Below are 23,897 nucleotides of genomic sequence, written 5' to 3'. Positions count from 1 at the left end.
GAGTTCTGACCTGGACTCTGTCACTTTAGCTCCAAGGGAAATCTTTGTAATTAGAACCAGAAAGTCAGACTTGCTATGCTGTATCCATAGACATGAAGGAAATTGGAAATCAGTCTTGAGTATACACACAAGGAGAGCTTTTCACACCCACCTGGGCAGTATTCTGTCAGGGAGCTTGTGGGCTGGAATAGCAACTGGCAGTTTCTGCATTTGTCTTGCATAATCAAACAGGCCGGGGAGATTGTGGGAATACAGCTGGGAGGCTTTACCTGCAGGAATGAGAAAAACAATATCCTGGTGTTAGATCACGGAATGTTTGGCCAGTGCTGATGTATAGAGAATGGCAAGTCTGTATCATAGCTTGTAAATACACAATGCTAATGTCTTTATTCTGCATTAAAATGCATATAGGATATAAGTATTATGATTTAGTGGCATCTCACGGCTTCATCTGCCCCTAGAAGGCCAAGGACATTTTTAGAGCCAGATCCAAATACTGGACACTTCTCTGTGCATTTGCTCCATTAGAATGCATTGTGCTGCAGTAACTTCTATCCATTATTGGCCTAGCAGCACATACTAATGATTGCTGTTCTAAAGAACATGGCAAAAATTTGCATTCTCTGCTGCAACAATTGTTTCACAGTGTAACGCTTAATGGCAATTCATTCCCACTAAACACATACAACTGCTGTAACATAGCATTTCGTATGCCGATACGTCCGCGGTCACATACAGACTATAGGCATCCAGCATAAGCTACCTGTGCATACTATTCGTATCACTTTGTGAATAAGACACATTTAATGGAAAAGGTCGCACAAAAACACACTCCCCAGCACTGAACATGCACAGCTTCTGTAATGGTACAGGGGACTGCCAGGAGAGCTGCAATCGCCTTCCGCTTTCCTGTGTGCTCAGATTCATTTCTGGCAGTCAGTGCTTATAGCTTGCAAAACACATAACGGCGTGATATAAAGAGTAGGAAGGACGCAGTGTGGCATCACTGTCGGATTCCAAAGTTGTGTGTTCACTGATGGCAAAAGTGCATTACATACCAGATATAGAGAGGAGGCAGTTGTTCATTACATACATCCATGTACATCTTCTTGGGAAAAGCTAAAGAAAAAAAGATTAGAATATTATTACCAAGCAAATCATATTCGGCTCTAGAGATTTATGTATGATTGATATAGGTAAACAGGGAGATATATATATATATATATATATATATATATATGTCACAGCAGCCCCTTGTGTGAGCTTTGCTTTATTTCTTGTTTGAAAATTTGAAAAGTGTTGCGAGTGCCTCCAACAATCTACAAGATATATCTCCCAATTCCTGGGATCGAGGGCACCGCAACCGGATGATACAACTAGGAGACTGCTAGGCAACCTGTCTACATATATATATATATATATATATATATATATATATATATATATATATATATATATATATATATGTCAACTTACTACTGCATATAAATGTTATAATATACAAACAGAAAGGTTCACTGTGTCTGAGCACGAGTCCGCACCTGTTCCATTGAGGTTTCATGTAATTCATTCAGATTCAAGGTATAGATTCCTTCCTCAGCACCAAATATTAGATATTGATCTGAAAGTCAGCAAGAAATAGGCTGTCTTACTTGCTATACACATTGCGCAGTACACACATTTAGAAACAATTTACATTCTTCATATAAAGAGACAAACAAGTAATGATATAACAAGCACTTTAGTTTCCAATTATTTTGTCGCTCCTTTACGTGTATTTGGGAATAAAGTCCCACTACTTCCTACTACATAATATGACAGTTGCCGAGCACCAATCACAAGTCCGGTCACAGACACTAATAGCACATTCACTACAATGTCAATGACTATGGTTGTTTGCATATTAGGACAGATAATGTTTCTCTATTCAGCATGACATAGACATGTGAGTGTTGTAGCAGGGACTGGCACTAGGTGAGGGTGAGTATGTACAGGAAATTGGTAGCTATGTGAGTGTTGTAGCAGGCAGTGGCACTAGGTGAGGGTGAGTGTGTATAAGCAGTATATTGGTAATCACGTGAGTGTTGTAGCAGGCAGTGGCACTAGGTGAGGGCTTAGTATTACATGATATTTTTAGCCATGTGAGTGCTGTTGCAGGCAGTGGCATTAGGTGAGGGATAGTATGTTCAGGATATTGGTAGCGATGTTAGTGTTGTTGCAGGCAGTGGCACTAGGTGAGGGCTTAGTATTACATGATATTTTTAGCCATGTGAGTGCTGTTGCAGGCAGTGGCATTAGGTGAGGGATAGTATGTTCAGGATATTGGTAGCGATGTTAGTGTTGTTGCAGGCAGTGGCACTAGGTGAGGACTAGTATGTACAGGGTGAGTATGTACAGGATATTGGTAGCCATGTAAGTGTTGTAGCAGGCAGTGGCACTAGGTGAGGGCTTAGTATTACATGATATTTTTAGCCATGTGAGTGCTGTTGCAGGCAGTGGCACTAGGTGAGGGATAGTATGTTCAGGATATTGGTAGTGATGTTAGTGTTGTTGCAGGCAGTGGCACTAGGTGAGGGCTAGTATGGGTACTTGTTTCCTAGCATGGCCACAACGATCATGATCGTGGGCATCGTGAGGAAAAATCGGGGGCATCGCGGCGATCGCATGCACTTAAAAATTGGGTGCGATGGTACCGACGCGATTTCCCATAGGGAACAATGTTAAATGCCTCAATTTACCCACGATGCCCCCGATTTCCCATAGGAAACAATGTTAAATGGCTCAATTTACCCAAATCATCATAGGGAACAATGGTAAATGGTCCAGAAACCCCCCAAAACACCCCTGAACAGTGAAATGTCCCCCCAAAAGTAGTTTACGCCACCCCACGATCAACCTGAACCCGAAGCGTCCTCCGACCTTTTAATACCCCCACTATCAACGTCGGCGTGGAGTTGAGAATAGAATAGTGTGGCGAGTGCAGCGAGCCACCAAGCCCGAAGCGTGGCGAGCGCAGCGAGCCCCGCGTGGGGACGCAGATACCTGTGAAGCCTGCGAAGGGACGCGTTTACCTGTGAAGGTATCCGCGTGCGCTCGCCACGCTTCGGGCTCGGTGGCTCGCTGCGCTCGCCACACTATTCTATTCTCAACTCCACGCCGACGTGGATAGTGGGGGTATGAAAAGGTCGGAGGACGCGTACCACTGCGCTCGCTACGCTTCGGGTTCGCGTTGATCGTGGGGTGGCGTAAACTACTTTTGGGGGGACATTTCACTGTTCAGGGGTGTTTTGGGGGGTTTCTGGCCCATTTACCATTGTTCCCTATGAGGATTTGGTGAAATTGAGGCTTTTAACATTGTTTGCTATGGGAAATCGGGGGCATCGCGAGTAAATTGAGGCATTTAACATTGTTTCCTATGGGAAATCGGGGGCATCGCGTCTGGACCATTTAAGCCTTTTTTAGCCGCATACGACGCAACCGACGCGATTTTGACTTTTTTCAATGCATTTCAATGGGAAAAACGGGGGCATCGCGTCGGTCGCGTCGCAGACCACTAAAAATGACACCCGATGCCCGCGATTGTGGCCGTGCTAGGAAACAAGTACCCTAGTATGTACAGGGTGAGTATGTACAGGATATTGGTAGCCATGTAAGTGTTGTAGCAGGGAGTGGCACTAGGTGAGGGTGAGTATGTACAGGATATTGGTAGAGATGCGAGTGTTGTAGCAGGGAGTGACACTATGGCCCGGATCCGAATATGCGGCCAGGACCGTGCGTGCGAAACCCCGCCTTCCATACGGATCGCCAACTCCGTCCGTACGCGGTAAGAAGCTGGCCGAACAGACCGCACGTGTATTTTTCATGGAATACGCCTCCTCCATCTCAGGGAACCTCCCCCATCATTCGATGGTTGCAGACCATCGAATGCAGGACCGAGTGGTCAGGCAGCTCCCGCAACCTCAGACCACACGGACATTTTTCTGTGCAAAAGCAGAGATCTGGGCGGGCAGCTGACATCCGGCAATGTCATATGTCCGCCCCCTACACGTGCGTCACGGCCGCATTACCATACGTACGCCCAGCGTTTGCATGGGAACGCCCATGAAACGCGGGGCGTATGCATATGGTAATGAGCCCAAATAGCCCTTCACGCCCCTCTCCACCCCCTGTTCGGAGTGTTCACATTTCATGCGGGATTTGGCCGTACGTCCCGCTCGCACATGCGCAGAGACGCCTCTGCACATGCGCAGTCACAAAACATCGGCGGTACGAACGCACGCGGATATTACCGCACCAACCAGAATAAGGGCCTATGTGAGGGGGAGTATGTACAGGATATTGGTAGAGATGCAAGTGTTGTAGCAGGGAGTAACACTAGGTGAGGGGGAGTATGTACAGGATATTGGTAGCCATGTGAGTGTTGTAGCAGGGAGTGACACTAGGTGAGAGGGAGTATGTACAGGATATTGGTAGCCATGTGAGTGTTGTAGCAGGGAGTGACACTAGGTGAGGGGGAGTATGTACAGGATATTGGTATAGATGTGAGTGTTGTAACAGGCAGTGACACTAGGTGAGGGGGAGTATGTACAGGATATTGGTAGTCATGTGAGTGTTGTAGCAGGGAGTGACACTAGGTGAGAGGGAGTATGTACAGGATATTGGTAGCCATGTGAGTGTTGTAGCAGGGAGTGACACTAGGTGAGGGGGAGTATGTACAGGATATTGGTATAGATGTGAGTGTTGTAGCAGGCAGTGACACTAGGTGAGGGGGAGTATGTACAGGATATTGGTAGAGATGCGAGTGTTGTAGCAGGGAGTGACACTAGGTGAGGGGGAGTATGTACAGGATATTGGTAGCTATGTGAGTGTTGTAGCAGGGAGTGACACTAGGTGAGGGGGAGTATGTATAGGATATTGGTAGCCATGTGAGTGTTGTAGCAGGGAGTGACACTAGGTGAGAGGGAGTATGTACAGGATATTGGTAGCCATGTGAGTGTTGTAGCAGGGAGTGACACTAGGTGAGAGGGAGTATGTACAGGATATTGGTAGCCATGTGAGTGTTGTAGCAGGGAGTGACACTAGGTGAGGGGGAGTATGTACAGGATATTGGTATAGATGTGAGTGTTGTAGCAGGCAGTGACACTAGGTGAGAGTGAGTATGTACAGGATATTGGTAGAGATGCGAGTGTTGTAGCAGGGAGTGACACTAGGTGAGGGGGAGTATGTACAGGATATTGGTAGCTATGTGAGTGTTGTAGCAGGGAGTGACACTAGGTGAGGGGGAGTATGTACAGGATATTGGTATAGATGTGAGTGTTGTAGCAGGGAGTGACACTAGGTGAGAGTGAGTATGTACAGGATATTGGTAGAGTTGCGAGTGTTGTAGCAGGGAGTAACACTAGGTGAGGGTGAGTATGTACAGGATATTGGTAGCCACATGAGTGTTGTTGCAGGCAGCGGCACTAGGCAATTATAAGGGCAACACATAACATGTATTATTACATAAAGTGATGACAAAAGTGTTTATTAGTAGACAGATCTCCAGAGAACAAAAGTAAATTGTGCTTAAGAGAGTGAAGAGAAGAAAGACGAGGAGTAGTCACAAAATCAAAATACTGATGTGAATTACGGTGTCAATGCACTTTGTCATTCTGATGGCTAACCTGGTTGTTTTAGACATAACTGGCCAGAAATTAGTCTTAGCAAAGTCCAGAAATGTTGTAGATCAACATATTCAGAAATTTACTAAATTAAGAAATTACTGGCTAATGTTCTTGCTTTCAATTGCATATAGAAATGCATAAAGCTGGGTACACGTTAGACAACATTGTAAATGATGTGGACAATTAAAACGGGTTCGGAATAACAAATCATTTAAATCATCCTCTGTGTACGCTCACAATGCCGATGTGTGTTCCCGCTGGTTGTTTCTTCTGATCAATCTGAAGATTTATAAATAATGCTAACGACAAAATTCTACTGGTTGTGGCCACTGATGATATCATTTCAAAGATTGCACAGTGTGTATGCACTATATCGTTTGTCTGGGAGTTCAAAGAAAATGGTTGATTACAAGTTGTCTAATGTGCACCCAGCTTAATGGTTTGGGCTAAAAGCAATGTTTTAGAAGGTTTCTATTAAAGATAAAAAATATAACCTAGACGCTAGTTCCTGCAAGCTTGTGTGGGGCTGACACATCCTTTGGATCAGCAACATGTACTAGCACTAAGCTAGCCATATATGGTGACCATAGCAAACACTGGGAGTAGGTAAGAGTGCCAATGAGATGAGTGATACAGGGTGACAGCTCCTTACCTCTTGTTTCTGGATTTATCCATGAAGTTGCACAATGGATTTTCAAGGGACAACCATTAAATACTTTTGAAAAACATGCACCCATCTGTTGAGAAAAACATGTGCCAATTAAAATCCAGGTGGTTAAACTATGACATCGTAAATAAATGTACACCTACAGCGCATTAGACTGAAAGGGCCTCGGCTATGTAGTTTAAAAAAACAACAACACGTTTAAATACTACAGATTAAGGGCCTCAGAGTTTATCACTGATGTGCAAATTCGTTGATCGAGCAATCATCGAATGACTGCGAATGCATACCGTACACATTGCGCATGTGCAAGGGGAAATATTGACAGAAATTGCATATGGATTGTCATCGCAATTTCCCTGCAATTTGATTGACAGGAAACATGTTTGGGGTGGTAAACTGATGTTTTCCATGAGCCCAGGTGTTTCCGGGAGGGTCTGTGACGTCAGCTCCATCCCTGATCGGAATGTCTCTGTTGCAGAAGACCGGTGGGGTCAGACTTACTGACATTTGCACAGACTAGAAAAATCATTTGATGGTTCAGGAATTGCATATGGATTTGCGGGTGGATAGCGATCTGCAATACTTTGCAATTAATTTGCCCACGGGGCGGGTTTTCTTTACATTTCGGTAAATTACCACAAATAATACATTACAGGGGTTATACAATTAGCCCTAAACACTAGCATTTATCAGGGATTAGGTTTTGCTGGCCTCAACCATGAGAAGCAGAATCCCCAATAAGCAGCCATCAGATGACCATTTTTAGCGATGACATGGGTCCAGGAACTTATCGTGATCCCATTTGTTATCACCAGAAAATTGATTATTTATCGCACGGTAAAGATGGGCTATGATTGGATAGCCCGATATTACTAACGGCTAAAAAGTCACTTTTTGAAAAGTGGTAAAATTGTCTTGCCAATTGGATACAGCCCTAAAGCCATTACTTTTCCATTATCTATATAGAAATGAATTTAATTACACAATATATTGCCTTTGTGCTAAAATGCTTTACATTAATCTTATAGAATATGAAATGTAATTGTGTGCTGAGCACATACGGTATGCTGCAGTAGGTTAATACCTGCAGAATATTGGACTCCCTTGATGTGGGCTGCTATTATGGTAAAAATATGACCAAAGCCCCTGTTCTGCAGTATATAATTGTTAGCGCTGAAAGCAAATGTCTTCCTGTTTTGTATAAATATATTTTATTAATTTATTACCAGATATTTATATAGCGCACACATATTCCGCAGCGCTTTTACAGATAATATTTCAACATTCACATCAGTCCCTGCCCCAGTGGAGCTTACAATCTACTGCCCTCATTCTGGTCTGGTTGCACGGTTGCGAATTCGCAACAACGACCATTGATAGGCGAATATGCGCATGTCTTCACTGCGGCCACCCTCAGAGACTTGCATAGTCTCCGAGACGCTCGCAGCAGGGGGGTGTGCTGGAGGCGTGCTGGGGGGAAAAACCTGGGCGGCTTCCTGCCTTCCGGGGGCGGGTCGCTTACATCACTGGATGTCAGCTGCCCGCCCTGTTCTCGGAGCCCTGTTCTCTTTATGAGATAAAGGATTCCCACTACACATACTGTACCCAGAACTGTACGCCCATGAAGATTGCAATGACGGTCACCTACACATGCCTGTGCTAGATGAGTGGAGCGTGGTGTTCAAATGTAAGCCAGATACAGTAAGGTGACTGTCTAGGACTACACCTGGGAAAGCCATGTTATGTGCATGGTCACAGTCAGGTGTGCTATAGCTCATAGACAATGTCTAGGTCAACAGTCATAAGGTTGACAGCAAAAGGTCAACACATGAAAAGGTCGACTTAAGATTTTGTCAATATCAACACCTGAGCACGTGGACCCCCAATTTGTGTACCGCTTCCCTTGCCATGCTTCAATATTCCCAATCGGAGTACATGTGGAAGTAAAAAGTTTTTAAAAAGAAAGAAAAAAAGAAACCCTCAAAAACTCATCGGCCATTTTGTGTGACGGCCTTTTTGTCAATGTTGACTTGGCTGTCGACCTGGCTGTCGACCTAGACACTCTGTCAGCCATCCGTATTCCAACACTAGCAGATACTTTAAATAAAAAACACTTTTGATTGGCCGTTTGAACATTCTCCACTGACATATCGGTGTACTCCACATCACGTGGGCATAGATTATGAGTCAGTGAACAAGTTTAAAATGTATATTTTTGCATAGGTAAGCACAGGAATGGTTTTTGCTGTTTTTATTTTGGTGTTCTAATGCTTAGCGGTGAATGCAAATCTATAAATAGTTTACACCTAGAGTGTAATAGGGATGTACAGTAAGTGTCCATGACATGTGCCTGGTGTACACTAGATGCATATGTTAAGGTTTCTGAACAGAATGCGCACGTTATACTGTATCTTGTATATACTAATTTATTATTCAGCCACTTAAAGCTACCGTATTTGTGTCCATCAGCTCCATAGTGTATATTATGCTAAAGCAGAACAGATGCCAACAGGAAGACATGTGACCACAGCAAAGGCCCGATCGCCAAGGTAACTTGACATATTAATTACATAATCTGGAGGAGTGCACAGAATACAGTTTGCATTAGTTCTATTAAAACAAAAAACTATAATGGGGATTCTTCTTATATGATAGTTGTACAGCTGCCTGTACACAGATAGATACATTAGTTGTCTTATGAATACTAAATGTGTTTACCCATAATAATAAACCCTGTAACAAAGGGATACGGTCGTATTGTCAACAGCACTTAGGTCGACAGTCATTAGGTCGACACCGTTGGGTCGACAGGTGGCAAGGTCGACAGGGTTCTAGGTCGACATGGGTGAAGGTCGACAGGATGTCTAGGTCGACATGGGTTTTTTCACTGTTTTTTGAGCCGACATGTGCCAACAGGCGGTATTTCATGCCCTACCATCCACTAGGGCGTGGTGGGAGAATAAAATAGTGTGCCGAGCGCAGCGAGGCACCGTGCCCGAAGCATTGCGAGCGAAGCGAGGGGCTGCGGTTCACTTCCAACGATGTCCATGTCGACTGTGTCGACATTCGGGTAAAAAAACCCATGTTGACCGAACGACCTAACCCATGTGTCGACCTAAACCCATGTCGACCTAGACACCTGTCGACCCTCACCCATGTCGACCCAACGGTGTTGACCTAATGACTGTCGACCTAAGTGTGGTCGATAAAACGATCCACACCCGTAACAAATCCTCTCCCTTCCTAATATTAGCTGCGACCTCTGCCTGTAATGTAAGTGCTGAATTTTTGTGGCCTCTATTAGAGTCTGCTCTCTGCGTCTATGGAGAAACCAAGAAGTACTTTAAAGATACGGAGACACCAAAAGCACCAGTATTATAATCAAAGGGGATTTCGTATAGGGGAAATGTAACCCTTTGTCTCCCTTTAGCGGTCCGATTCAGGCCCGCTGGTAGTGGGCCGAATTTGGCCCCTTTCCCCATGTTTGGGGTTTGCACTCCAGAGGGGGCAGGCAGGGGCAGACATGAGGTTGTAGCAGTGGAATGCTGGGCATTCTGCTGGGGATGCAGGCGGGCCGATGCCTCCTGCCTGGGGAGGGGCGGCTGACATCACATGACATCAGTGCCCGCCCAGTTTTCAGCTATCTACATATGAAATTAAAGTCAGTTTTCGCTGACTTTCTTTTCTGAAGAGGAGAGAAATCATTTGATGGCGTTCGGAGGGCATACACAGCCTAGCAAACAGGTCTGAATCGGGCCCTGTGTCTGATGCTTTCCATGACACAGCCCACTACAGCTGCCATGTATTCCTGGGTGTGAGGAGAACAAGGAAATCTGGTGGGCAGACAATGTCCGTGATGGTGGAAAAAACACAACAGCCCATGCTGCCACCCTGGTGCCCAAGATAGTTTCCTCTTCTCCACCGCTGCTATTTTGCTGTGAGTAACTGGCAGATCTGAATGTGTTGCTGATACTCTGCAATTAATGACTCATTGGGTACACAGACCTCTAATACCGTATGTGCTATTGTTTGTTTCTGCTGCTGCCTTGCGGAGACTCACGCACAGATGCTGCCTTTATGCAAACTATTCTTAATGGTGTATTTCAGTGAAATGAGATTTGCGATGGATGTTTCAAAACACACATCACATAAATTTGCCACATCTAATTTCAGATCTTTCCGTCTATATTTGTCTTCTGCATTTCCTCATGCTCCTGTAATTGAGTAACGACAGACAGTAATTCTTCCACGTTTCCAATTTTGCTTTCAGCATGTTCCTTGTAATCAACAGAAAACAACTTTCATCTTGAGGTGTCAGTGGCAGCAGAGACGGTAAATCAGAGGCGCCAACTGATAGCAAGCCTTTGCATTACACTGCCAGTGCGTCTGCTCTGGCTCCTTCACTTCATGTGGTGCAAAGACTGTCTGCTCCATATGCTAATCATGTCCTTTCCTTTTACAATGCAAGTTACAAGAAAACTTTGGTAGAGACAGGAATGGCAGCACACTGCCATTCCCATGGCTCTACAAACAATACCAGACTGTATAGACAATTTGGTTTTACCTGGTAACTGCAGGTTAATGAATACAGCACATAGCTAGTGATGCGTGAGCTGACTCGCATGCCACAGTATTTTACTTAACCCTTTGACTGCCAACATCTCTGTGAGAGATGGGCAAAATAACTGCTAAAAATTCCAGCGTCGCTCACATTTGCTATATAAAAGAGGATTTTGGTACTCACCGATAAATCCATTTCTCTGAATCAGCAGGAGACACTGGAGATTACATCGGGTTTAGAGCTGGGAATGCTGGGAGCTAGGCACTACTAAATTTGTTTCAGGGCAGGCTGGCTCCTCCCCTCTAAGACCCATCATACCCCCAGTTAGGAAATTGTCCTACTCGAGGAGATGGTAACAAAAAACATAATTATAACAACTTGAATTATAACAACTTGCATACAACAGTCATATGTAACTTTATGAACAGACCGGGCCTGAACTGGCCCCACAACCAACAGGATCAAGAGCTGGGAGGGCGTCCAGTGTCTCCTGCTGATTCAGAGAAATGGATTTATCGGTGAGTACCAAAATCCTCTTTTCTCTCTCATGCAGCAGGAGACACTGGAGATTACATCGGGGAGGTACCAAAGACCGTTCCCCGGGCGGGTGAGCTCTGTGGATCCTGCAACACCAACCGACCAAAGTTTGTCGCCGGTGCTGCAAACGTGTCAAATTGGTAAAAGCGAACGAACGTGTTCACTGATGACCATGTGGCTGCCCTACAAAGCTGAGAGGCCGAAGCCCCTCGCCTGGCAGCCCATGATGTGCTTACTGACCTGGTTGAATGAGCTGTCAACACTGACGGCGGAGTCTTTCCTGCGTGAACGTATGCTTGCCGAATGGTCAGCCGAATCCATCTGGCCAATGTTTGTTTTGACGCTGGCCATCCTCTGCGAAAAGCATCGTATAGATCGAACAAACAATCCGATTTTCGGATCTGTGTGGTTCTTTTGACATAAATCTTTAGAGCTCTAACTACGTCCAAGGAGGATTGAGACGTAGGAGCACCTTGAAAAGAAGGGACCACGATTGGCTGATTTATGTGGTAAGAGGACACTACCTTAGGTAGAAAAGATGGGTGAGTCCTCAATTCTGCCCTGTCTTCGTGGAATACTAGGTACGGCGCTTTGCAGGATAGTGCACTCAGCTCGGACACACGACGTGCTGATGCCAGGGCGAGCAGAAGTACTGTTTTCCATACCAGAAATTTTAAAGGAACCTCTTCCAGAGGTTCGAACGTCTCTGATTGTAGGAACGCCAGGACTAAATTTAAGTCCCACGGCGGAGCCGGTGGAACAAAGGGAGGTTGTATCCTAAGAACCCCCTGTAAGAAAGTCTGAATTTCCGGAATGAGGGCCAACCTCCTCTGGAATAGTATAGACAGCGCAGAGATCTGTACTTTAAGTGAACCTAGGCGGAGGCCACCGTCTAGACCTCTTTGAAGGAATAGTAAAAGCCTGGATAATTTGAATATCCGAAAAGGCCACCTCTTGCTTGTGCACCACTCCGCATAAGATCTCCAAATGCGATGGTAGTGCGCAGCTGAAGATGGTTTACGCGCTTTTAACATAGTGGGGATGACTGCCTTAGGGATCCCCTTTTCCTTCAGGACCTCGGATTCAATAGCCACGCCGTCAAATGGAGGGAGGCTAGATGTTGATGATGGAATGGTCCCTGTAGCAGTAGGTCGTGTCTCTGCGGTAGTGGGTATGGTTGGTCGGCCAGCAGCTGTTGGATGTCCGAAAACCAACTTCTCCGCGGCCAAAACGGAGCGATTAGAATTGCCTGGGTTCTTTCTCTTTTCAACTTCTTTAGTACCTGTCCCAGTAGGGGCAGAGGTGGAAATAGATACACTAGGCTGAACGTCCACGGAATTGCCAATGCGTCGGTTGCTATGGCCCGCGGATCTCTTGTTCTTGCTACGTACCTTGGCAGGAGGTGATTTTTCCTTGACGCCATTAGGTCGACTTCGGGAGTTCCCCATCGCTCTGTGAGTTCCAGAAACACCTCGGGATGCAGTGACTACTCCCCCGGGTGTAGATCCTCCCTGCTGAGAAAGTCTGCTTCGAGATTTTCCACTCCCGGAATGAATATGGCTATCAGATGTACTTGCCAATCTTCCGCCCACTGAAGGATTCTGGTGACCTCTGTCATTGCTTGTCGGCTCTTTGTGCCGCCTTGTCGATTTACGTACGCTACTGCTGTTGCGTTGTCTGATTGGATCTTTACAGACTTCCCTAGAAGGAGATCCTGTGCTGCTATTAGAGCATTGTAGATTGCCCTTAGTTCTAGTACGTTGATCGACAATAGACTCTCTTCCACACTCCATCGGCCTTGAAGTCGAAGGTGGAGTACCACTGCGCCCCACCCTCGGAGACTGGCATCCGTTGTCAATAGGATCCAATCCCATATTGCAAATCGGCGCCCCTGCCTGAGATGGTCGGAGTGAAGCCACCACAATAGGGCGTGGCGGGCTCGAGTGGATAATTGGATCTGTCTGTGTAGAAGCAGATGTGAACCCGCTCCTTTCCTCAGTAGGTCTAACTGGAAAGGCCTCGAGTGGAAGCGTCCCCACGTTATAGCGGGAAAGGCTGCCACCATCTTTCCTAGAAGTTTCACACACAAGTGTAACTGGACCCGGCGGTGACTCAAGGTCTGTCGAATGAGCCTCTGTATGTCGCTGATCTTGTCGTTCGGCAGAAATACTCTCTGCTCTCTTGTGTCCAGCCAGAGTCCCAGGAACAGGATCCTCTGTGTTGGTCGGAGCGACGACTTCTTGAAGTTGATGATCCAGCCTATTCTGGTCAGGGTCTGGACCGTTAACAGAGCATGTTGTTCCAGCACTGCTGGAGATGATGCCTTGACGAGTAAATCGTCTAAATACGGTATTATAGTGACCCCTTGGTTCCGGAGGTACGCTATAATGATCGACAGTGTCTTTGTGAAGACCCTGGGTGCCGACGATAAGCCGAACGGCAGGGCCCTGAACTGAAAATGTTCCTTTCCTATAGCAAATCTCAGATACGCTTGATGAGGCTTCCATATCGGTATATGTAGATAAGCATCCTTGATGTCCAACGAGAGCATGTACTCGTTGTGTTCCAAGGATGCTATGACGGAGTGAATAGACTCCATCTTGAAGGGTTGGTAAGCCACCATCAGATTGAGTGATTTGAGATTTAAGATGGGTCGAACTGACCCATCCGGTTTGGGCACTACAAAGAGATTGGAGTAGTATCCCTTGCTCCTTTGAGTAGAAGGCACTGGGATGATTACCTGTGCAGCAAGTAAGGTGTCTACTGCACTCTGGAGTGCCATCCTTTTGTCTTGCGCAATGGGGAGAGCTGTAGTGAAGAATCGAGTGGGGGGAGGAAAATCGAATTGAATCCGATAACCCTCTGAAATTAGGCTGCGAATCCAAGGGTCCTCTGTCAGAGAGAACCACTGGGTTCTGAAGTCCAGTAGCCTTGCCCCCACTATTGACTCTCCCAAGAAAGCTGGCAAATTGTCATGCCACTGGCTTCTGAGTTTGCTTGGGCTCTGTACGGGTGACAGTGGCCTGAGGTCTACTTCTGGCACGAGTACCTCTTGTTTATTGGAAACCTCGCCCCCTTCCTCGAAAGGAATTCTGTGGGCGAAAGGAGTTGAATGACTGAAATGACGGCCCTGTGTATTGGCGTCTAGCAGGCGGAGGTGCAGTTGGCAGGAAGGCAGATTTTCCACCTGTTGCTTGGGCTATCCATTTGTCCAATTCTGGACCAAAGAGGACCTCTCCCGTAAATGGGAGACCTTCTACTGTCCTTTTAGATTCAGCATCTGCCTGCCATGAGCGGAGCCATAACGCTCTTCTGGCGGATATTGCGTTTGCTGAAATGCGTGCGGATATCAAAGAAATATCTCTAGCCGCCTCCCCTAAATAGTTAGCTGACTCCTTTATATGTTCCGCCAGTTGTCTTATTTCTTCTGGCGGTATGCCTGAGTCTAGGCCTTCTATAATCATGTCCGCCCACTTGGCATTGGCCTTGTTTACCCATGCGGAGACAATAGCTGGTCTAAGTTGAGCCCCAGCCGCCATGTAAATAGTTTTAAGGGTGGACTCTAACTTACGGTCTGACGGGTCCTTTAAGGTGCATGCACCTGGGACCGGTAGTGTAGTCTTTTTTGATAGTCTGGACACCGATGCGTCCACTGGAGGCGGAGTCTCCCATTTTCCTAGGGCAGAAACTTCAAAAGGATAAACTGCTGGAAAACGTTTCGGAATTTGGAAACGTTTGTCAGGCTGTTTCCATGCTGCTAACAATTTATCCTGGTTTGGACAGGGGAAAACTATGGAGGATTTCTTTGTCTGTCCAAAAAGGTCAAACTCCTGTGGTTCTGGAGCTGGATCGTCTGGTAATTTTAAAACTTGTTTTACCGCAACAATAAGAGCTTCCACTCCCATGTGTGTAGGTTCAGGCTCAGGTTCTGGAAGAACCTCCTGTACCTCTTCCCATTCTCCTTCCTCCATTTCATTATAAGGAGCATGATCCTCCTCTGAATCACCCTCTGCTTGATTTGCTGGTCATGTTTTCAGCACAAACCCGGTCTGAGAGTTATATTCACTCACACCTGCACGCAGACACACACACACACAAACACACAACACAGTTCAATGAAACTTGGGGTGCTGGGTCCTGGAGGTTAGAAACCACCGCCTATTTGCCCTGTTCTGTCCTCTCAGGGACATAAAATTACCCCACACTACTGTGCTGTGTAGCCCAATGCTGCTGAACACCTATAGGGAGAAGCAGACATTAACAAGGCTTTAGTGTGTGTCTATGGCCGCGCCATGCCCGCTTACATACAGCCTCAGGCTTCTTCCCGCCTGCACCCACACCCAAAATGGCGGCTCCCTGCGCTCCCTCCGACGCGCTGCTCCGGGTCCAGCCGCGCACCTGTCCCTTAGCCTCCGACAAGCACCTTACTGCGTGCACCGCCGGAGACCGGGGGAGTGCGGCTCAGACACCCGCGTCTGCTGAGGGATAGCGAGCGGTCGCGATGCAGTTTGCGGTACTCACTGTGTCTGTGTCTGACGGTCCCTTCGTAGGCGGCCGCAGGTACACTGAAAGTCTGGCAGACGCCTTTAGTGAGGCTCTGACAGGCTGCTTGGCAGAAAGCCAAGGGCGCAGGACACCCGGACCCACGCTTTTGAAGAAGCAGGGAAGGGTTCCTCTCCTGTATTCTTCTTCTGTTGGAGCAGTGTAAAAACTGTGACCAGCTCCCGTGGCACAATTTTCTAACTGGGGGTATGATGGGTCTTAGAGGGGAGGAGCCAGCCTGCCCTGAAACAAATTTAGTAGTGCCTAGCTCCCAGCATTCCCAGCTCTAAACCCGATGTAATCTCCAGTGTCTCCTGCTGCATGAGAGAGAAATTCAAATGAAAAATGTTTTCGTAATAAAAGATTATATTTCCTATATCAGGTAAACATTACAGGTGATTGTGATGAATAAAAATGGATGCTTGGCAATTTGGCACTCAAAGGGTTAATACATACTTTCAAAAGCCATTTAACGCAACACAATTTTTGTAAATGTGGGAGCAAACCAGAGCATCTGGAGGAAACCCATGTAACCAAGGGGAGAACATAGAAACCAGGTACGGCCATGGTTCGACTCTATCCCGTGATTGTAGTTCAACACTGTGCTGCCCATATCTATCTACATATATACGAAGACTGACTCATCACGAAATCTCTTAAACCACAAGGGCTACAATCTTGACTTAAGTCCTAGGTGCTTCCTAAGAAGGAGTTTTACAAATGTTACAATAAACAATAAATTAGCTATTTTCGCTCTTATTACACGGCACAAAAAGCTGAAAAGACTTCTCATGAGTTCAGGTGACTGCTGAAAGTGTACTTATAAATCGATATTGTCATGACAATGGCATTGCCTGAGTGCGCGTGTAGGTACACTAACAGGTGACGCGGGGGGAGGGGGGTAGCAGACTGGGTGGGCGGCTCTGGAGGAGCCACTCCCATCCTTTCCCCCCGCACCTCACTCAGGGGTGAATTTATGAAGCTTGGAGAAGTGTTATCTATCCCCATAAAGAACGTTATGAGCAAGGTGATAATGGTTCAGCCAATCAGCTACAATATGTAAATTGACAGGTAAGAGCTGATTGGCTGAACCATTATCACCTTGCTCATCACGTTCTTTATGGGGATAGATAACACTTCTCCAAGCTTCATAAATTCACCCCTCACTGCCCGTGCCTGCCGGTGAACGCTGACCAACCACTGTACACTAACACCAACTAAACTTAACATCGGTATTCCTGCCCAGTTCAGTTTCAGGTCTGCCTGCTACACAACCTACTATGTTCTTAATTTCTACGTTACCATCCTCATACCATAGTGAAGCATGGGTATTCAGCTAGTATAGCTATAAATCTTCAATTTCTCCCTTAAAATCCACATCCCGGTAGAATTACCCAAAACATGCCTTGCAGAAATAACAAAAATATGGAAATCGGACTGAGGTTAAGGGAGAAATTCAATTAGCCCATCAAAATTTTTCGGGAGAAAAGAAACAGGGTCGTTCCCACTGTTTTTTACCAACAATATTTTCTCTGCCAATTGTAGCTTTCCGCTCCCCAGAAAAAAAAAAAAACTGGTTTTAGACGAAAACACATAGTATCCGTGATAAGTTTACAGACCTGTGTGTTTTCACAGCCACGATCTCCAAAACGGGGCTGTTTATCAAGAAATTGTGTTTGCCTGCCTCAGGAAGGTAAAAAAATACTAGATCAGCATAAAAAGTCGTCACCCTACAGTTCAGCGTTTCCCTTTGGGACACTACTAACATTCATTTTGGAATAGTATCCTAAAGTATAGATCTCTCTCTCTATATAATGCAGACGTTACAGGCAGCACTCATGAGTCTCCAATGCTTGTAATAAAAGTGCAGGTGCAGCTCTATTGTTAATGTGAGGATGGGCATATGTTCCCCAAAACGTTAATAATAAAACTGCACCTGCATTTTATTTCAAGCATTGGAGACTTAAGTGCCGCCTATTAAATCTCCACTATATCAGGGGTTATCACCGCAGAGGAGGGCACCTGAGCCAATTATTCCTACCATAGATATATATATAGATATATATATCTATCTATCTATATATAGATATATATATCTATATATATATATATATATATATAGATTCGGTATGGAATCCCGGCGTTCAAAAATTCCGACCGCCGTAATCCCGACAAGGGGGGGGGATGCGGGCGTGGATCGCCCCCCCCCCCCCCCCCCCCTGCGGGCTCGCTGCGTATGCCAAGCAGTGGGCCCAGTGCCTAGCTATGCTCGGCACACTAATTTATTCTCTCTCTATGGGTGTCGTGGACACCAACGGAGGGAGAAAGTGTCGGGATCTTGAATGCCGGGATTCCGACCGTCGGGAAACTGACCGCATCCCATATATATGAATATCTATCTATCTATCTATACACACACACATATATATATATATATATATATATATACACAGTATATATCTCAATATACATATATCTATAGAATCTATATATGATATTTGCTGGAAATACACTGTATCTTGGTTTTTATCAGACTGCTGAGCAGTTCATCTCAGTTCATGCATAGAAAACACCTCTTGCTAGCACATCAGAAGCAGTGACAAGCAGGCACAGAGGCATGCTGACCGATCACATTTTGGCAGTCAAATGTGCATAACAAATGTGTAGCAAGTGACAAGTGTCATTCAAAGACATGGTGGCACACTCAAATTCAAGAGCTGCCAGAACAAAACCCATCCAAGGGCATCTATCTAGAGGCTTGCTACTTAGTGCAATGTATTTGTGGTAGGATACACAAATAACATCAGCCAGAAGATGGCAGTACAACCACTATTACAGGAGATGTTTCTTCAACAACTACATATATTTTAAGTACAAAACATCTAGATTTCATATCGGCACTAAGCCACATAACAGTAGTGACATTCACTGTTTCATTTTAATGTAAACAGATTAAGAAATTATAAAGTCCTGTTATTTTTAAGTTTCTCTGTATTCTAAAATGTAACAAAACTAAAAAAAAAGTCAAATTTAATGTTAATTCACAACTCCAGCTGGTTTACATAACAGGAAGTTGCTGAACACTGACTTTTCCTGTTCTTAAGACTATACTATTACACTGTTATGTTGTCCTAAGCAGTATAGCTCCAGAATAAATGTGCGGCACACAATATCAGGAATTATAAGACAATGGGCAGGTGACTCAGCTTCCTTTTCCTAGTACATTACTATAGAATACATACAAACTAAGAGGCAGATTAGAATGGTCATGGACCGCTTATTCTGCTTCACCAAAACACCCTTCCCTTCCCTGCTGGTCCACACAGCTGGCCATCATACATTCGATGTTGGTGCCAAGAAAAATGAATAGGTATTTCGGGACATGGGCAAATTGATAAAATATATTATTAAATATTATTGGTGGCACCAAGGCACTCTGAACCCTATATGGTTCATCTCAACTCTTTATGGGGCTATTCAATTGTCCCGATAACTTTTCTATTACCGATTCATGATTCATTAAGGACCCATGGTAACAATATTGAATGTACCCACTGGACAATATGCACACGATATCGTTCATACTGTTAACATTATATCACCCGGTGTGTACGCAGCTTTATTCTATTTATACAAAGAGAGAGAGAGTGAGCTTTAAAACAAAAGAAGGCAAAATGAGTAATATATGTATGTCTTTATCGCTTATTTTAATTTAGTTCCATGCACTTGTGAGATTAAGCTTACTTTTGACTGGACTCTCCTGATATAAAATAAAAATATTACACTAAACTTAATGATCAGAAATGTCCATACTTCGCAGTACCGATAATCATAATATTTCATATTTCTATAAATTAAAACAGGGGTTCTCAAACTCGGTCCTCAGGACCCCACACAGTTCACGTTTTCCAAGTCACCCAGCAGGTGCACTCATTACTCACTGACACATTTTAAAAGATCCACAGGTGGATCTAATTATTTCACTTGTGATTCAGGGGTAGATTTATTAAGCTCGGTGAAGTGATAAACTGTTTTTATCACCGGCCAATCAGCTCCTACCTGTGAAGTTACAGGCTTGATTTGAAATATGACAGGCTGATTGGCCGGTGATAAAAACCAGACAGTTTATCACTTCACCGAGCTGAATAAATCTACCCCTCAGTGAAGAGACCTGCCCTGTGTGATGTCATGAGGACCGAGATTGAGAACCTGTGGATTAAACCATTTCATGGATGTGTTTGGCAAGTTACTTACGTGTACTTGAGGCGTAGGGGGAAGTCCATTGCTTATTGCCTTCTAAACAAGAAAACAAAAGGATTACAAATGTATGCTTCCTGCTTAGGAGAACCTGATATAGAAAATTGATGATAAAATCTCATTAGCATCACAGACAAATATCTTAAGACCATTCTCAGATACTGTTGCTGCAGTTAGAATATATTTTATCATTGTAAGTACTGTAGATAGTTTGGAAACAACAAAACAAAACATGAGAAATGCCAAGAAAGGAAGATTGGAAAACAATTGTACAAGGTCTACTGTATGCAGAGAATACAATATTACAATTCATCTTTGTTAGCATTCTTTGTTCCTGTGGAAAAAATGCAATCTTTTGCAAAACACAACGTGAAGATCCCAAGTGTATTAAGCATATATTACTCAGGATCACATACTGAGGTACACAAGGAAATGTTCCCACAGACTGTGAAGGGAAGAACATTGAACATATTTGATGCTTTTCCAGAGTTGTAAGAACAGACTGATTTCTTCCACATTATCAAATTGCCTTGTGCGCTTCAGCTTATTATATGGATCCCTGAAGATGGCCATCTAAATGTACTTCTGGGACTTTTCCTTTCCAGATGAATGATCAGTAAAATGAGGGCCTAATTCAGATCTGTCCATAAACACGATTGTAGTAGTTTTGGGGGCTGCGCCGGCACATTATGGACCCTATTCTGGTCCATGCGCACCGCTGCCAATTTGCAATGGTGCGCAATGTTTCCTTACTGTGCATTTCTGTGAATATACCCGGTACGAACGGGCGCAGCTAACAGTGTTCACCGGGTGCTCGCACCCACCAGTGTGGGTAGGGGCGGGTAGTCGCACCCATGGGAACACCCAGCATTTCATGGGTGTTCCCATGAAAACGCTGGGCATTCTCATGCTAATGGGATGATGACACAGGTGCTGGGGGCGGGTAGCTGAGATAACCAGATGTTAGCTGCCCGCCATGTTCCCCTCCAGGACACAAGCAAGTCCAAGACACCTGAGGTTGTCTTAAGATTTGCATGTGCGCACCACATCATTCCATGGTCAGCGACCATCGAATTAAGTGGGTGTCACCCCATAGGCTGTGAATGGATGTTTATACAAAACATCCATTCACAGCCGTGCGGGCGAATTTTCCCTGCACGGTGGCCTTTGCGAACAGTGGGCTAAAAAAGACACGCAGCGCTGCGAACTTTGCAGCGCTGCATATCAACCAGAATAACCTCCTATGTGCATGTAATTTGCAGTCTCCTGTCAGCTGCAAACCATAATGTGAGTGCCAGGGACAAAACATGAAACCAAACACAAAACCACCTCATCTAAAAAATTACAACAATATAACTGCAAAATATGACATGCAGGGGGAACAAGAAATGTCCCATTTTTTGCTACTACAGTAACTTAAAATATGTAGTTGTACATGAACAATTCACATAGGCCCTTATTCTGCTTGAAGCGGTAACGGCCGCTTGCGGCCGTTCCGCCGATGTTTTCGGTCTGCGCATGTGCAGAGGGCACTCTGCGCATGTGCAGCCGAAATCGCCGCACACGTATTTTGACCGCCGCAAAGGGGGTGGATAGGGGCGTGAGGGGCTACGAAGCCTCATTTGCATATGCATACGCCCCGCGTTTCATGGGCGTTCCCATGCAAACGCGGGGCGTACGCTTGCTAATGAGGCTATGACGCGTGGGTACAGGGCGGGCATCTGACATCGCCGGATGTCAGCTGCCCGCCCCCATACAAGATTTCACACGGACAAGTGTCCGTGTGATCTTGTGCTGCGGGACCTGGTGGAGCGTGCGGCCCTGCATTCGATGTTCGGCGACCATCGAATGCAGGGGCTGCTCCCACCATGGAGGAGGCGTATCCCCGTCCAAAATCATGCGGATCGCCACATGGCCGCGTACGGACGGCTGTGGCGATCCGTCTGGAAGACGGGGATTCGCCTGGTGCGGTCAGAGCCGCATATGCGGCTCTGGCCGCACCGATCAGAATAAGGGCCATAGTTACTTGGATGGAGGAGGCTGCATTACATGTTTAGACATGTTTGTCGTCATCAACTACAGGTTTAGAGAACCAAAATATAAGCAGCAGTTCCAAAGACTGTATTAAATTCTAAGGCAAGTTTAAACAATTGGACTTACCGGCACATCTTTCTTTTCTTTCCGTGTAGGCACACTCAGTGACTTTGTAGCACGACTGTCTATCGGCTGAGGAAGTGACGAAGTGTCCCGTTCCCCATTCACCTGGAATGAACCTACTCCATTACCTGTGGGAAAAAGAGGTCAAACAATTTCTAGTCTGAATGCTAGCTAAAGATACTGGGCGTAATGTAATAGGAGGAGATTTTTAGTAAGGTTCCGAAATTGCACCAGATCATATGTTTAAAAAATCAGCAATTATTTGAATAATTCGCAAATGTAATAGAATCGCATGTGGTTATGTGTGATTTTTGGTCATGAAAGTGTGTGAATTAATGCACGTGGGAATTTTTAGACAGTATGGTTTTCAGTAAACTTTTAAAAAAACAACAGCGTGAGGTCCGCCCTGAGCATAACCAGTCCCAAGCTTATTGAACCAGCTCTGGTTTTAGAAATTCAGGGAACGCAAAAGAGAGGATCCTTGAAATTTCTAAAACCAACACCAGGCTCAAGGGCCAGTCCTGGTTCCCAAAATACAGGGGACAAAAGGAGTAGGGATTCCCTCGTATTTTGGTAACCAGCACCGGGCTCAAGGGCCAGTCCTGGCTCCCAAAATACAGGGGACAAAAGGAGTAGGGATTCCCTCGTATTTTGGTAACCAGCACCGGGCCCAAACAGCCAGCAGGGTAATGCCACAGCCGGGGAAAGATTTTTATGCAAGTTTCACCGGCCAAAGCATTTATCCCTGTGCCTGGTCAGCCCGGGCGGGGACCTTGGAGAAATGGGGACCCCCCCCCCATGTCCCCCGCTTCCAGAGTTAACCATGCCCAGGCTGATACCCGGTGATGTCCTTGGTGCCCTAGGGCAGTGGGCACAGGGCTGATTGTTTAAGTGTACAAAATAGAATAAAACTACTGTGTAATGTTGTGAAATTACAAGTTGCAGCAAGCCTGCACCGCATGCAGGGACTTGGAGACCCACAAGTCCCAGCATGCGGGGCATTAAAGGGCCCGTCAGTACTTGTATTTCCATAAAATGACAAATAGTTAAAGAAAACACACACACCAGACCAGACCAGTATAACTTTATTTCATTCTACATTCACTCAGACATACATACATACCTATGGATTCCCTCAAGGGCCTGTCCTCTTCTCCAAGTATAATTCAATAGGGGTACCTGGTAAAGGAAATTATACTCACCCGCCACCTCCGGTGAACAACGGTCCTCTTCTCCACCTGTACATACCCGCGGTACAGAGGCAGAGAATGTGTTCAGTCTCGGCTCCTCCCACAAACCAGGCTTCGGGAAATCTCTGCTTCTGATTAACTCATGGGTGGGCCTACCCCCGGTTTGTAGGAGTCGTCGAGAATGTAAACACATTCTCTGCTCATTTCCCGGGGGTACATGAAGGAGGAGAAGCGGACCGTTGTCCAACGGAGGCGGCAGGTGAGTATAATTTCCATCAACAGTTACCCCTATTGGATTCTACTTGGAGAAGAGGACAGGCCCT

At 45.5% G+C, this 23,897-nt stretch overlaps 1 protein-coding gene across 4 annotated transcripts in view; it reads right to left on the bottom strand.

Annotated features, from left to right (window-relative positions):
- MAP4K3 (mitogen-activated protein kinase kinase kinase kinase 3) overlaps positions 1–23,897 on the bottom strand; it is a 249,756-nt gene that overhangs the window by 29,702 nt on the left and 196,157 nt on the right. For all 4 annotated transcript variants that reach the window (XM_083176045.1, XM_083176044.1, XM_083176047.1 and 1 more), the window contains 6 exons: positions 22,388–22,512; positions 20,225–20,266; positions 6,316–6,400; positions 1,542–1,621; positions 1,059–1,119; positions 152–269 (listed from right to left, as the gene is read on the bottom strand). In XM_083176045.1, the coding sequence (XP_083032171.1) occupies positions 152–269; positions 1,059–1,119; positions 1,542–1,621; positions 6,316–6,400; positions 20,225–20,266; positions 22,388–22,512 (511 nt within the window). The remainder of the gene's footprint in view (positions 1–151; positions 270–1,058; positions 1,120–1,541; positions 1,622–6,315; positions 6,401–20,224; positions 20,267–22,387; positions 22,513–23,897) is intronic.

Source organism: Crinia signifera, chromosome 3 (genome assembly GCF_055691185.1).
Source record: "Crinia signifera chromosome 3, ASM5569118v1, whole genome shotgun sequence".
Taxonomy (NCBI): Eukaryota; Metazoa; Chordata; class Amphibia; order Anura; family Myobatrachidae; genus Crinia; species Crinia signifera.
The sequence above is the reverse complement of the archived record's forward strand: the minus strand, read 5'-3'. Positions and strand labels throughout refer to the sequence as shown.